The following is a 16636-nucleotide window of genomic DNA, read 5'->3' as shown; positions in this document are numbered from 1 at the left end:
GAAATATATTTCAGTTGCGAGCGGACCTCTGCACGGAGTGGAACTAAAAAATCTAAAAAAATAATAGAAATAATTAGTCCGCGGAAAACGTTGAAGTTCATCTAATTTTCCTACTACTACATACATATATACATAAATATTTTGTACCAAAAATATACTAGAGAAGAGCATAAAAATAATATATATACCTAAAAATATAAATATATCGAAAAATATATAGATATGAAAGCATCGAAAATTACTTTGAAACGTTAAACGAATTATTAAGAAATCAGATTTTGCAATTAATTGAATTTGAAAATATTTAAAAGAAAAATAAAAAAAAACGAGAAAAAGTGTTTGAGCAGCGAAATTGATTTTTAAATTGAAATTTGAAAAGCAATTGCACTATTTTCTAAATTAAATCTAATAAAAAATTACAACAACTTAAGTGACCAGAGCATCAAAAATACTTCTCACTACTTGAGCAACGGCACCAGTTACTTAATCGTTTTTACTTTATTTAATTTTTTTCATTTTTTTTTTTTCTTTTCTGGTTTTAGTTCAAATTTTGCACAGATGAAATTTTTAGTTTTAAGTTAAAGCAAAGCATAGAAAAAAGCTAAAAAGTCTCCGCCTTGTGGAAAATTTCGCAACGAAAAAGTCACAGCTGCATTTTATTGAAAGGAAATTTCGAAAAATCGTAAATCGTTCAAGTTGAGTCGTATCGGAAACGGAGCAAATCGTCGTGTGAGGGGGCACTGCGTATCGTCGGTTAGGAACGGAGTGTAATAGAGTGGTGGTGTGTGTGTAGCGGCGGAGTAGATACGAGTAGATCGTGCCGTATCGACCGTAACGGAGCGGAGGCACGCACGCACAAAGCACAAAACGTCTGCTACAACGGAAACGGATTTTGAAAAGGAACGACGGAGGCGCAACGTCAACGACAAGAACGAATTTTAGAAGTATGACTTTTTCGCGGAAAAAAGTGCTAACGTTATGCGTGTGCACGCTATTGGCGCTCATCAGTTTTCCCGGATATGTTGATTGTGCTAATAAGAAGGGATCACAGGCTGCCGCAGCAGCGCCTCCACCTGCGCCCATCGAACCCGAGGCCGTAATCGAGGAGGTCAATGCCAAGCAATTGGAAAAACTACTGACCGATAAGGATTATGTTGCTGTCTTTTGGTGTAAGTATACCAAACGGGAGAGGGAGAGGGAAGGGGAGGGGGTGGGTGTCATATTTTGCATGCTAGGGACTGAAACGCTTGCTGGCAAATAGCAATGAACTACAAGCACCAGGCTAACAGCAGTACCAGCAGCAGTGGCAGCCAACACTGAGTGTATGAAAAAAAATATTAAAAATAAAATATAAAACGTGCGTAGAGCAAAAAAGGGATTAAGGAAAAAACAAAAAATAAAAAAAAAAAATAAAAATTGGAAACAGGCAACAAAAACGCACCCACAGCGCTAAAAACCGAAATAAACTGCTACAGCTACAAAAACAATGCAGCTGAACTAAATAAAAACGAAGCAGCAGCAAAGTGTAGTAAAGTGAACTGAACTAAACTGAATTGATCGGCACTGGGCAGTACTGCAAACCGAAATAGTGTTGAGCATTCCAATTCAGTAACGATATGTATTATATAAAAACCGCAGGAAAAAAGTCACACAAAAAAGAAAAAAAAAACGAAAAAAAATTAGACAAAAAATAGCAAATACTATGTGCACATACAAGCATAACATGTACAACAACAATGCGCGCAGCAATGTGAAACAAGTAATAAAATAAAATTCAAATAAAATCGAAACAAAGTAAAAGCAAGAAAATTCTAAAATTCTCACACAAAAACGTCTAAGGCAAAAATGTGAAAAATTCTGCGCTCGAAAATTTCTGAAATTGTTTCGCTGTGTTAATAAACTTGTAAGAGTGTTGGTGACTTTTCAAAAAAACAGAAAACAGAAAAAACAAAAAAAAAACGTGCGCCTGTGTTGGTGGCCATTTTGCTGTTGCTTGCCGCCGCTAGCCGTTTGACTTGTTAGCACTTGTTGTTGGGGTGCATGGTGTGGTGAATTATGAGATGTGCTTTTTTTTCAATGTAGTATTCCTGTCAGCTGGCAGTAAATTTTTACACACACAAACTGATTTGCTGGTATTTGTGCGCGCCAAAGCGGGACAAATGCTTGGTGTGCGTCGCGCACCTGTGAAATTCACCTTGCTTCGGTTCAGCTTCATTTGCTTCGCGCGCTCGCACTCGCGCTCTCGCTCTTTGATACGGGCGAGTACTTGTGTGCTCACACATGCACGCTGGGAACACTAATACACTGGCACGAATTGCATTTCCTTTGCAGCTTTGTCGTTTCACTTACTTTTTGTGCGCTTGAGTGTTCATTCAAAACATTCAATATATCAGATCCAGATCCATTTGATTGGAGCCGCGCGGGTTTTATGCAGTTCTATGCATTCAGGCGCGTTATGCGTAAATAAAATATGTAATATAAATACTCACATACATACATACATTTTAAAATCCACTATTTAACTCGTCTCTTTATTTGCTGAGTGCTTTGGATTTCCGAGTTAAAATTTCAACATTCCAATTGCTGTTGCTTTAACTTGTAAAATTAAGTGTATCTATGCATGTATGTTTATATGTGTGCATGTATGTATGTATGTTTGTATGTATGTATATGCGTTTGTATGCATGAATATTAAACACCTGTTGTGATTTGTTTCAGGCGAAACCAATATTTTATTTTGGCAAAATTATTTTGCTACTGCAACTTTATGATTTATGGGTGTGCTAGTGCGACCTTTTCTTTAGGTTAGCTGAGGGTGGTTGCCTAAGTTACGCCTGGAGGCCCACTGTACGGACTCAAGGGCCCCCTCTAATTCCCAATGTGGTGCAATCACTTCATCTTCACCGGATAAACGTTAAAATTCTATGGATGGCTACCGATTCCAAATTTGTTAGACTTCCAAGGGTAACAGAAAGGGCAAAATATCTAGGGCTTGTACTAGATAGGAAGCTAAATTGGGGGCACAGGCAGTGCACGGAAAGCTATGACCGCGTTGTACTCCTGCGGAGGGCTAATTGGGAAGAAATAGGAATTAGAACCCAAAATGATACATTGGCTCTACACAGCAGTGTTTAGGCTAATTCTCTACTACGGTATTGTAATATGGTAGAATGCCCCTGAGAAGGGTGTGAACATCAAAAAACTTGACAAGGTCCAAGGACTAGGATTTGTTCTGATAACCGGTGCGATGTCAACCACACCATCGAAAACATTATATGCGACATTAAACTTCCTTCCGGGAGATCTGCAGACAAAATATATTGCACGCAGTGCGGCAATAAGGCTGAACACTCTAAATAAGTGGTCAAACACGGATTATGGTCACGGTAAAATCCTGGCTGGCACTGTGGGGCTTCCCGGACTGCTGGACTATGCTCTCCGGTCTACACTTGCCATTACCGCGTTTACGAGCCTCAAGTGAAGAGTGGGAACGTGACGATGTAAGACAGGGCGCGTCCATCCATGTATACTTAGGTGGCTCAAAGCTCGAGGGCAGGGTGGGCGGAGGTGTATACTTCGAACATCTGGGGATCTCCTTCAGTTTTCAGCTCCCCGACGACTACTGTAGTGTCTTTCAGGCTGAACTTTTGGCAATAATGAAAGCCGCGACACTGATATGGTGTGATGCAATACCTAGAGATGATATCTACATTTTCACTGATAGCCAAGCGGCGATAAACTCCCTCCATCACAAAACAGTCGACAACCTGCAAGGTAGCCATGAAATGCCGCACACCTCTTAACGAGATACCTGAGTCATTAAAGGTAACATGGGTTCCTGGCCATCGGATCATGTAGAGCCGATGAACTAGCGAGACTCGGCACCAAATTGACCGATGACTACATAGACAATGACACAGGAATACCCTTACAAACATGTAAGCTACTCATCCTTGTAGAAATCGTAAGGAAAGCAAACGAAAGATGGCGTAATGAAGCCACCTGCAAAATCGCCCATCAACTGTGGCCGATTCTAAATGCTAAACGCACGGAATCTCTGCTAAGCCAAAATAAACGCAGTCTTAGCACACTGATTTCAGTCATAACGGGGTACTGCCTAATAGGTAGACACGCCCAAAGGATGGATATGCAAGCACATGACTTCTTTAGAAGTTGTCTATATGAGGACGAGGAAGAGACAATCTCGCACCTACTGTGCCACTGTCCTGCTCTACCCAGATGCAGGTTTACTATTCTAGGTAGTATTCGCAGTTCTGCAGAAATCAAAGATATTCTAAAATTTTTAAAAAGTACACACTGGTTTTATAAGAGATAGGGACAGGCTCCCCACGCGGCATCACAATGGGCTATGACCCTGAGTGTGTCCCACAGGATATCCGCCTCAACCTAATCTAATCTAGACATCCAAAGAATTAGGAGTTTAGACAGCGACATCGCATTCTGGCTCCCTCTCCATTCTTTCTTGTCCCTTCAATTCTCATATAGCAAAATAGCAAGGAGCGAAATTTGTGTTTTCGTCCAAATTGGCCCTCGTATGGACAACCATACAACTGAATGCGAATGATCGAAAAGGTTTTTTCTAATAGCGGCCGTTTCTCGGCAGACAATGGCAAACCTCAGCGTGTACTTCTGCCAAAAAAAAGCTCCTCATAAAAAACCATCTGCCGTTCGGAGGCGGCTTAAACTATAAAACGTATCTCCATTTGTGGTACAACATTAAATCCACCGTAAATAGGAGAAGAAGCTCGGCCAGACGCCCAAAAATAAATAAATAATGATAAATTTAAAGATGCCTCATTTTAAATTGAAATAAAACAGGGAAAATTCAAATTGATTGGACAACCTTTATTAGTTTTGTGTAGAATCATTCATTGGAATAATATTTTAAAGAAAATCCCTTTCAAATGTTGGCCATCCGTAAACACCAACTTTGAATGACTCGCTGAAGGACTTCGGTCGGTATCTCGTGAATAACTTTAGTAATGTTGGCCTCCAATGCCTGAATCAAAGTTGATTTATTCACAAAGCATTTAGACTTTACATTCCCCCACAAATAAAAGTCCAAAGGTGCGAATTCACATGATCTTGGTGGCCAATCCACTGGTCCGAGGCGAGAGATAAATTTCTCACCGAAACGACGATGCACTAAATCCATTGTTTCACGGGCTGTATGGCAAGTAGCGCCGTCCGCCGTGTTGTTGGAACCAACTTGTTGGTTGTGGAGAGCACGAGCTAAAACTTCCGGTATCAAAAAGTCGTTCCCCATGGCGCGATAGCTATGGCCAATTACTGTTATATTGGAGCCAGCTTTCTTATTGATTAACATCGCTAAGTTGGCCTGAGCGTGATGTTGGGTCCTCGGATCGTACGTACATCTAAAACACCAGAAGTGTGGGTGTTCCATCTATCACAACATGATCCGCGTTTTTCGATCAGGAGACAGCCAGGTAGCTTGGTGTATCTTTTTATGCTGGAATCTGGTGCTGCAGACTACCATGTTTCGGGCCCCGGCGAAGTCGATCAGCCTCTGTCCGTTACCGGATGTTTCGTTGTGCAGGCTGAATTTTCCGATTGTGGGACCAAAAATTCCCTCCTTGCCCAGCCTGGCGTTGAAATAGCCAAGCGATTTTTATGTCGTGGTGGGGGCAGCGCTCATATGAACGTTCCAGGTGCTCATAGAAGGAATCTTTGGTCGCTTCGTCCTTCTCTTCCGTCGGGGCGTGGACGCAAATGAGCGAGATGTTAAAAAATCGCGCTTTGATGCGGATTATTGCGACAGTACTAGACGACGAAGTCTCTCTCCCACAACAAATTCAACACTGAAATTGCGCTCCTTTACTTGTCAGCTGTATTAGATGTGGCAAGATCCTATGTTTTTCTTGCCTTGCCCCGTCCATCGCATCTCTTGAATGGCAGTGATGTCAGCCTTTAATCTTACGAGGCACCTTTCCCATTAAGGGACCGGACATACTAGCTTTTTTTTTGTTTTTTTGTTTGTTGGGACAACTAGCAAGTGCAGCATTCAATTTTAATTTTCTTTAAATCTACCCGATCTCCAAAGAAATCTGAGTAGACCTTGTGGAGCCAAGAAGCCACGGTGGTCGCCCACATCAGTGCCAAAGAGCTTAAGCCGAGCGAAGGCCGGGCAGACGCACAGAAAGTGGCCCACCGTCTCATTCTCCTCTCCAAATGCTGGGCAAAGTGCACTGTCTGAGATGCCTACCTTTTCCATGTGCTTCGCCCACAGAACGTGGCCCGTCATCAGTCCAACCAGCCGTCTGCACTCCCATCTGCACTTCCTTTTGCTTAATGACAGGAGGATTTGCGACAGTCGATCGGTCATGGAATGCTTCGTCTTCTCACGTTGGCTCACTCGCGAACGAGTGTTCGGAAGCTACCCAGAGAATACTCGGGCTAATCCCGGAAGTTGTGAGCTGCTTGAACCAAATGCAGAAGAATCCTGCTGGCCACTCCACCATTCACTTGGTGATCAGTAACTTTCACCACTTGCGTGGACTTCTACATATGGAAACAGCCTCCCGTATCCTACATTACGGCCAACACTTCTACTAAGTTAGAAATAAACTTTCATTATTAGTGATTCCCTTTAGAATTTAGCTTTTATTTCCTAATTCTACCACCGGTTACGCTGTACGATGCGTATTATTGTAAATAATGAAAACAATTTTGTTATTGTTAATTTATTAATGTTTTTTTTTTTATTTTTATTTTCTTTCTTTTCTTTGCTTGCTCATTTGGAATTTCATTTCACTGATTTATGCATTTCAAAATATTTTCCAAACAAATGTTTGATTTTATCTTTGCTTTCAAATCTCAAGTGCTTGTGGGAAATCCAATTGAATTCCCTGTTATTCGTGCAATGAAAGAAAATTACTCACAGTCAATTGAAGTTTGATTATTTTTGTTTGTAATGAACAAAGCGAAATTTGATTAATGCAGTGAAACTAAAAATTTCTATTTTATAGGGAAATAAAAAAACTAAAATAGAATACTTTGAAGTTACGCGCGCACAGAGTTGTGTCGTAACTGAGTCTGACGTAAGCAAAGAAATGACGTAAAATAAATGAAATCTATTTTTATTTTCATACTGCATTGAAGTGAAATTTTCGAGTAACGTAAGCACAATGTAAAATTCAGAAATCTCATTACATGGGCATACAAGGGTCTGACTAATGGAATCGTGACTGCCACAACTTAGAAACTATTTGGCCAATTCGAACAATTCGATTCTAATATAACAAACTGAAGAAACTCAAGAAAATTTATAGTCACCGCCATTAGCTGTAATGGATTCACATCCCCGAGTCATATTTTGTGTTAATTTCTGCGCAAGTTATGGAGGGAATCGTCTGCAAATCAGCTTAATTTGTCTTGATAGCTCTTGAGTGTCCATATTTGGTGCGGTTTCCTAAACAGTTCGTTGAAGTTGTCGATTATCAGCAGTACACCAGCATAGAGTTTTTGCCGAAGACTTTTATTTAGATAAAAAAACAAAAATTATATCAATAAGTTAATCAATTCAACGCTCGCCAATGCTCTTTGCAACCTCTTCCCACCTCTCGACCAATTTGTTGATGCCGTTCCGCCAAAAATCGCTTAGGCTGTTGTCAAAGAAGTCTTTGAGCCAGTTTTTAAGGACCTCTTTGTATTTGTATGCTTAATTTGCAAGTTGCCATAGAAATTCCAATATTGCCTCTGTTTTCAAGCAGTGGAAGATTAGTACCCTTTCTGGCTAGCTCATCGGCCTTGAAAATTCATTTAAATTCGAATGAAAAAAACATTTAAATTCGAATTTAAAACCAAATTTTCATAGGCTGAAGCATAATTTATCCATAATCTTATATTTATTTCCTCTGTGATAAAGTTTTATTAAAAAGATGCATTTAGCAGCTTGCAATGGTATCCCAGGGTTGCCTTTATATTTTGCGCCCACCAATGAAAACACAGTAGAATAATAATGAAAACTACCTCTATCAATTCACTTCTGCATTCGCTTAACTCAATTTTCAAAGCACTTCTGCCTCTCAGAGGTTGATACTTCCAAAACGAGCTGTTTAAAGGCTTCATTTTATTTCGCTCTCCCACTAAAATATGTGAATATGAAAAATGTAAATCAAATATACTAAGTGAAATGCCCTAAATCACTTCGGTAGATCGATATAAAGACAATTTCTTAAAAAACAAAATGCTCGGCCAAAAGTACTGAATAACCAGTCAAAAAACAATGTATTCGGTGTGAGTATTCCAAATGTGCTTAAGAGCTTGAATCTCTCCTGGATTGTTGCTTTAATGACGATCTTTGACGATCATTCCACAAACAAAAGTCCATCGACTTTAAGTTGCAGCTAACTGGAAGCCAATCGGCATCTCCAAAACGGCTGATTACAGGATTACTGAAAAAAAAACCTTTTACTGGGCAAGTTGTGTGGCAAGTAGCTTCAATTTTGTGAAGGGGATAGGGGTAGTCAGAGGCTTAAAAAATTATGATTTTTAATATTTTTTTTTTGCTGGTCAACGTTTCGACTTGACTTTAACAAATTTAACAATAAAAAAAAAAAAATAATTGTAAAAGTTATCGCTGCTTTTGTGGAGTCCGTTTCTCCAGAAATCCTTGGCGATGATGAACACAAGTACTTGAAGATTCATCTAAAACCAATCGGTCAAGAGAAATTAGTTTTATTAGTAGATTACCTTGTGCCTGATTGAAGCTTTATTTTATTGTTTATTTTCGCATAATTAACAATATGGCGGCCTCAGGAAATATTTTTCAGATTTTCGAGAAAAAAGCCAACAATTAATTGTTAAAAAAATCGAAATTTTTGGGAAAAAATCATTCGATCAGGAAGGAGTTTCTTATGTTTTTCAAAAGCAGTATAAATTTTATTGAAATCTACCAAGCGGTTTTTAAGTTACATTGATCACCAGTTCAAAAAACATAGTTTTGAGAAAAACGCGTTTAAAGTTTTGCTATCGATTTATGTAGAGCTATACGAAGTATTTAATTACTTACACTATTCCTGGGCCATATAATAGTTCTTCAGCCGTCATAGCAGCTTCCAAAATATTGATTTGCTGTTCCCTACGTAGCATTCTACCTTGTCGAGTGTTATCGTTAGCGCGCTTATCTGCCACTTTCATAGCTTTCCAGCTTCTTGCTCTCGAACGCTCCGGAGCGTCCGAGCGTGCTTTGTTAATTGTTGAATAACTCGAAAAGTATTTGTCGGATTCACTTGAAATTTTCACACAATATTTTCAAGATATTATACTTTAAGAAAATCCAAAAATAAAATCCAAATTTTTGAAAATTCTGACTACCTCTAACCCCTGAAACCAGATCTCGCTCTCATCCACTTCCACAATGTAAGCAAAACAGAAAAACAGAGAATCCTTAGCACAACTCTCTATCCTCTCCCTTTGGGCGTAACGTTTTTGGCGCTTTTGTTATCGAATAAAAATTGTGCACTTGCGTGAAACGATAAATTCAGTATACCAGAGATTCTGCTACTTTTTGCAGCGGAGCATAGTTGCCATGGTCAAAACAAGATTTCATTTAGCAATGCACCAGCTCACCCTTGTAATGCATCCATCTAAATAAAATAAGGCAAATGCAACGGTTTTGAAATTTTTTATTTTAATTTAGGGTTCTTGTTAAAAAAAAAATAAAAACTTAAATAAATAAAAAATAAAAAAAAAAACAAAACAAAAAATAAATAATTAAAAAAATTAAAAAAAAAAAACTATTCTGCACCTGTTGGCAAGAGCGATTCTTCTACTTTTGGCTTCCGCTCGCCTTGAAAATTTCTGCTGAAAGCGAATTAGCCATCCATTCAATTCAATATTTATCTAAATTTTGCTAATGGCCAAAACGTGCAATCGAAAGAAAATATTTAGTTAGATTTAGATGTACTTATACATACATTTGTACAAATCGAAATATATGCACCATTAAACTCTCAACTATTGAAACATCTGCTTGTTTTCTTCTCTGCTTTCTCCACTAAATTGTTTCTATGCTCGCATTAAGTTTTAATAAGTGAAAGCGTGGCAATTCATCAATCGCTGCAGATGATCTTTTCAATAAATATACTGGCACGTAAATATACAAGGTGAAGTCCAAAATAAACAAGACTGGCGTCATAAAAATGTTTTTGATGGCGCCATCTTTGTAATGAGTTATTGCGCTGGAAGTTACATTCTTAGCTGACTTCCAGTGAACGCTTGGTGACATTCAGTTCAGTGGAAGCGAAGTTATTGCATCTAAAGTGTCCGTATGTTTGTGTCATCGGTACAAAAAAGAGTTTCGAACAAAGAGCTAATATTAAATTTTGTTTCAAAATCAGTAAAACGTTTAGCGAAACCTTTGAATTCATGAAAAAAGTTTATGGCGATGATTGTCTATCTCGTGCCAGAGTTTATGAGTGGTTTACACGTTTCAGAGATGGTTGTGAGGACATAAATAACAATGAACAAATGGGCCGCCCAAAATCAGTAATCACCGAAAACTCCATCGAAATTGTTTATACATTTATCAAAAATGCACCGAAATTATAGTTGAAGTTCATGGAATCGGAGTTGAATATATCCAAAACATTGATTTATCGCATTTTAACTGATCATTTGGGCTAACGAAAGGTGTGAGCACATTTCATTCCGCGCAAGTTAACTGAGGACCAAAAATTGCTCATTCATTGCAATTCAACATTCCAAGGACCTCATTAACGAGGCGAGAAAAGACGAAAACTTCCTTTACAACATTGTAGCTGGTGATGAGTTGTTGTGTTTCCAACATTAACCTGAAACTAAGCGTCAAACTGCCGAGTAGAAGGCTCCAGACGATCCACCACCAAAAAAATCACGTTTGGAGAAATCAAAAATCAAGTCGATGCTCATTTGATTTTACGATTCCAAGGGAATTTTCCACAAGGAGTTCATGCCAACTGGTCACACCGTCAATGCAATTTTCTATCTTGGCGTTTTGAAGCGTTTGTTGCATCGCATTCGTCGAATTTGCCCTGAATACCCCAAATGAGGAAGCTGACGCTTATTGCATGATAATTCACCGTCTCTTCGATCCACTCTAGTGACTGACTTTTTGACTAGAAATCCCATTTTAACCATTAATCACTCACCGTATTCGCCTACTATGGCTCCCTGTGAGTTCTACCTATTCGGAAAATTGCATTTAGCCATGAAAAGAAAACATTTTGCGTCCGTAGAGGCCATCCAAAAGGCTTGTACTGAGATCCTGAAGGACATTCCGGTCAATGTCCTGAAAGACTCTTTCGAAAAGCTTTTAGATCGTGCAAAACAGTGTATGAGGCCAGAGAGGACTATTTTGAGTAAATAAACTAGAAGTTGTCAGAACACCAAAGCTCCTGTGTTTCTATTTTAGCTCAGTTTTGTAAATTTTGGGCTTCATCTTGTATAAGTAATATAGTAGGTCTCTTCCATCCGCCAAGCGTTAGCAAGGCTTGATGAAGCAACTGGTAGGTATAAATAAGCACATGTTAGTGACACTGTAAAAGAGCTGCCAAAACTTACATTGGTTTGCGGGCATTTAATGAGTATAGAAAGTTGAAAAAGGCGAGTCATGAAGTAACGAGGGTGAGCTAAAAAGCCCATTGTATTCGAAGTTCGGGAGAGTAAAAAGGCTGATAGTCAAGGAAGATAGGAGAGAAGTGACAGACAGAAAGAGATAGGATAGAATAGAGACAAAGACAGGCTGTGAGAATTTTCCAGATTCTTTGGTAAATCTGTAAATATCCTCCAGTTTGAGAGAACGAATATTACTCATTCTCATGACCTCGCAACCCAAGATACGCAGCTCTAGCAAATGCAGGACACTCACAGAGAAAATTCTCAGTGCTATCCGCCTCCCATAAGGAAGACAGATAAAACGGGTGCTCAGTGATTCCAATGGTGGTTATATGCTGACCCCTCTTGTAATAATTATCAACTGTCAACTAAATGTCTTTTCTACCAAGTTTTAAAAGAAAGTTCGCTAGTTTTCTGTTCGCGCTTGTCACTAAATACTTTGAGATGCAGCTTCCAAGAGATAACCATCACTCTTTATATAAAAAATGCAGAATCGCTAATCCAATTCACGATTCCTGTAGAACTGATTCCGGTTGTTGGCTCTGGTGCCTGTGGTAACCGCTGAATCGCAGTTGACCAATTCAGTGGCAATTTAATTTCCTTGAACACCGCGGGGTTCTGGAAATCATAGAAGTTCAAACTTATTCCGTCTTGCCGCAGAATTAAGCTTCCTCTTACATTCTTGAACAATCTTTGAGGTTTGCTTTGCGTTCTCCAGAGCTTTTAGTGCAGGCTGCATTGAAAATAATGACGGCGAGTCTTACTCGATAACTTTTTCGTTGCTTTCACATGCAAATTTTTCGAGAAGTGAGCAGAGCCCAGAGATAGCGCGCAGAGAAGTGACGAATCGATGGCGTCTAATATTATATATTGCTAAAAGCGCTTGTACGCCGAGAAATAGTAAACGAATATAGTAGATTCTTAATTCCGAACTGCTGCCATTTCATTGAGGTCAGTTAATTTGCATATGACTCGATGTACTCTAGGGGGAATTCTAAGGGTATTCAAGAGTTTACTTTTTTAGGCCTTACTTTTTTTTAAAGATTATTAAGAATTTGTGAGAAGAAAAATCGTCTAGCATTCAGTATAAGCAATTACATTCACAATTCAATATATTTTTGTGTTTCGTATTAAAACAAAAAACACAAGAGAGAGATGAATGAAATCATCGACGCTGACGAAAATTGTACGCCAGTTGAAATGTTAGTAAAGCGCCTTTTGAAAGACGCACCTGGCTGTTGTTTTAAAGTGAAACATGTAGAAATTTAGATTCTTTCAGGTGTCGTTATTTTTATTCAAAATACGGATCGCAACATTTATATGTAAAAATTACATAATTCAAATGTCCGCCATGAGCACTTCAACAGGTGAAATCCGCCAAACAGCCGATTCATGAATGCTTAAGTGGTTAGAGGAGTCAGACGCCCAAAAAAATGATGAGTTTTTGCTAGTCAGTTGCTTTATTTGACAAAAATAAAAACATAGCATGAATACATAATTTTTCGACTGGACTTTAGCAAAATTTAAAAAAAAAATTAATAACTGTAAAAGTTATCGCTGTTTGTGTGGAGCTCGTTTCTCCAAAAGTCCCTTGCGGTGATCATCACAAGTCTTTGGAGATTCATCTAAAACACTACACAACAGCATTTCTGATGATTGGGTTATGATACATGTTTTTAGCCCAATTTTTAATGGCAATTTCAAATCTGTAACTGAAATTCCTGTATCAGCTCTATATGACTCTATATGACACATTTGACTTTTTGTAATAAAACACTATAATTTACAGATTATTTTATTTTATTGCCTTCTTAAGTTTAAAACACTTTTCTTTTATATGATTTCCTTGCTGAAGTTGAAGGCATAGAACTGTTGTTAATGCTCCAACAATAGTCGGCCATCATGTGTGTGTTCCAGTAACCTTGATAGCGTTCCTCCATCGTACGAAGGTCCTGGTGGAATCGCTCGCCCTGTTCTTCGCTAAGATCCCCAAGATTGGCTGGAAAATAGTCCAGATGGTTGTGAAGAAAGTGTAACTTAATGCTCATATTACATCCAACCCTTTGGAAGTGACCCATTAGTTGTTCGACGTGCTGAGAATAGTCAGAACTTTTCTTATTTCCTAAGAAATTTTGAAAAAGCTAAACAAACTCATTCCATGTCATTTTCTCAACCCCTGTCATAGTGTCTATGAAATTTGAGTATTTTATTAACGACCTTATCTGTGGCCCGTCAAAAATACACGCTTTTATCTTTTCTGCACTCAATTTTGGAAACTTTTTAGACAGAAAAAGAAAACAATTTCTATTTTTGTCAAGAGTTTTAACAAATTGTTTTATAAGCCCCAGTTTTATATGTAACGGAGGTAAAATTATACGATCCCTTGATACTAAAGGTGGGTTTATCACGTTCTGTTGTCCTGGTATTAACGCTTCCCGAGCAGGCCAATCTTTTTTAATCCAATGATGATTTTTAGCTCTACTATCCCATAAGGAAAGAAAACAGGGAAACTTTGTGTAACCACCTACTTGGCCTAAAAGAAAGTTTACCATTTTTAAATCGACACATATGACCCAATTGTGCTCCGCATATTTAATTTTGTCTAAACCCAGAGCAATAGTTGTATATTCTTCTTTTACTTTAGTAGAATGTGCAATAGGCAATGAGCCCAATTTGTTCCCATTGTGTAAGAGAACACATTTTAAACTCCGTTTTGATGAATCTATAAATAAACGTCACTCACTAGAAACGTAATTTTGTAATCCCATTGCAGCCATTAAGGCATGTACATTTTTACAAAATACAAAGTCATCTTCTTCAGCAAAATATTCAAGGAAAGTTTGTTCTCTTCTGCGATAGTAAGAAATTTTTGTTTCTTTTGTGACTAAGTTTCTTTCTTTTAATCTAGACGCCAAAATTTCTGAACCAGTCTTTGACAGTCCCAGATCCCTAATGAGGTCGTTTAAATCATCTTGGTTAAATGGTTTTGGTGTTCCCAGGTCACAATCAAAGTCACTATCGCTATTGTCTGTTTTTGCCTCAAAATGTAAAGGTTCTTCCTGTGAAGCACCAGGTTGAGGTTCAGATGACATCGTAGGGCTCAAAACACGTCTATGTGCCGATCGTATGGAAGGATACTCCCATTTGCCTCGATTTTTTCGGTTAATGCCAATTATTTTTACCATACAAAAATAACAGTCGTCGTGGTGATTCACAGGTTCAATCCAGATCATAGCAGTTTCGCATCTAAATTTATTCCTTTTTCTTATTCGTCCACAAACGTAGAAACTCAACGCACGTTTTGCATACCTTTTGGGGAATTCAAGGCTTATTTTTCATTTCCATTGGGTGACCGAAGTAATTTTTGTACGCCTCATTTACGAACGATGTCACATTCAAACGGTTTTCTTGAAACATATACTCTCCGCAAATAAAACAAAAACTATTCCGGTCATTTATACAAACTCGTCTTGACGATGCCATAACAAATAATATTAAGAAAACTTAATATTTGTTTAAATATTCGTCAATTAACACTGAAATATAGTGATTTTTTTGTGATAGCTATAACTCGTAAACAAGAGCTGTTACAAAAAAAAATGTGGGTATATTTAGAATCAGCGTTGTCAAATTAGTAAACATCAAGTATCAAAAGTCATTCATCAGGCAAAAAGTGCGATTTTGTTTTTTTGTGAAATCAATCGGGCAAGAGAAATTAGTTTTACTAATAGAAAAACTTGTGCCTGATCGATACTTGTTTTTCAAAATTAACAGGCGACCTCAGGAAATATTTTTCAGATTTTCGAGAAAAAAAACCGTCAATTGAAACTAAAGGGTGTTTAGGTTTCAAGGGCCGGTGTTGATTTTAAATAAAACACAATTTTTTTAGGAAATTATTGTCATTTCTCTTTATATAGGTAGATAATATTGGTATGACTTTATTACGTATGGAACAAAATATCGGCCAAATGGCCACCGCGGCCTTGGCGGCACACCTCCATTCGATGGTCCAAATTTTCGATGACGCTGAGGCATAATTGAGGTTCTATGCCGTTAATGTGCCGAATAATCTCATCCTTTAGCTCTTGAATTGTTGCTGGCTTATCGACGTACACCTTTTCTTTTAAATAACCCCAAAGATAGAAGTCCAACGGTGTCAAATCACATGATCCTGGCGACCAATTGACATCGCCGCGATATGAGATTATTCGCCCATACAATTTTCCGCGCAAAAGAGCCATTGTTTCGTTAGCTGTGGGACAAGTGGCACCGTCCTGTTGAAATCACATATCGTCCACATACATATCTTCCAATTCAGGCCAAAAAAAGTTCGTTATCATCTCATGATAGCGAACACTATTCACAGTAACTGCCTGACCGGCCTCATTTTGGCCCATAAACCGCACCAAACAGTCACTCTTTGTGGGTGCATTGGTTTTTCGGCAATCACTCTTGGATTATCATTCGCCCAAATGCAGGAAATTCTGCTTATTGACGAATGAATCCACTGAGGGGAAAATGTGCCTCATCACTGTAGATGATTTTCTGCGAAAATTGGTCATTCACTGTTGCCATTTCCTGCCACCATTCAGACCATTGACGACGCTTGAAATGGTCAAGAGGCTTTAGTTCTTGAATTTGAATTGCACCTTGTAAGCGTGTAAATGCAAGTCTGCGAACAGCAGCAATATTTATTGCAGTACGAGCTGTACGAGTATGCATTGGTGTTTTTACATTTCCTACAGACCCGGTTTGCTCAAACTTTTGCACAATTTTTCCGTTTGTACGCACATTTGGACGATTAAATTGACCGAAAAAATCACGAAGTGCGCGATATGCATTTTGATTTAAACGCCCGTTTTCAACATAATAAGCCTGAATAACTTTAACGCGTTGCTCGATTGTGTATCTTTCCATGATTCATATTGAGTTGGTCTGAAATTGAAAAATGTCAAATGAAATGCAGAAAAAACTTGACGTTTAGGTGTGGTTCACATTC

The 16636-nt window shown here is 38.4% G+C and overlaps 1 protein-coding gene across 14 annotated transcripts in view; it reads left to right on the top strand.

The window, feature by feature from the left end:
* The window catches only part of LOC128868405 (dentin sialophosphoprotein), a 120105-nt gene continuing 103469 nt past the window's right edge, over positions 1-16636 (top strand). For 8 of the 14 annotated variants that reach the window (XM_054110473.1, XM_054110470.1, XM_054110471.1 and 5 more), the window contains exons 1-2: positions 2-143; positions 543-1169. In XM_054110473.1, the coding sequence (XP_053966448.1) occupies positions 947-1169 (223 nt within the window). In that variant the 5' untranslated portion in view covers positions 2-143; positions 543-946. Of the gene's footprint in view, positions 144-542; positions 1170-16636 lie in introns of all 14 variants that reach the window. The other 6 variants (XM_054110469.1, XM_054110465.1, XM_054110464.1 and 3 more) reach the window with 3 other exon arrangements.

This window comes from Anastrepha ludens, chromosome 6 (genome assembly GCF_028408465.1).
Source record: "Anastrepha ludens isolate Willacy chromosome 6, idAnaLude1.1, whole genome shotgun sequence".
Classification (NCBI taxonomy): domain Eukaryota; kingdom Metazoa; phylum Arthropoda; class Insecta; order Diptera; family Tephritidae; genus Anastrepha; species Anastrepha ludens.
This window is presented reverse-complemented; position numbering and strand designations above follow the sequence as displayed.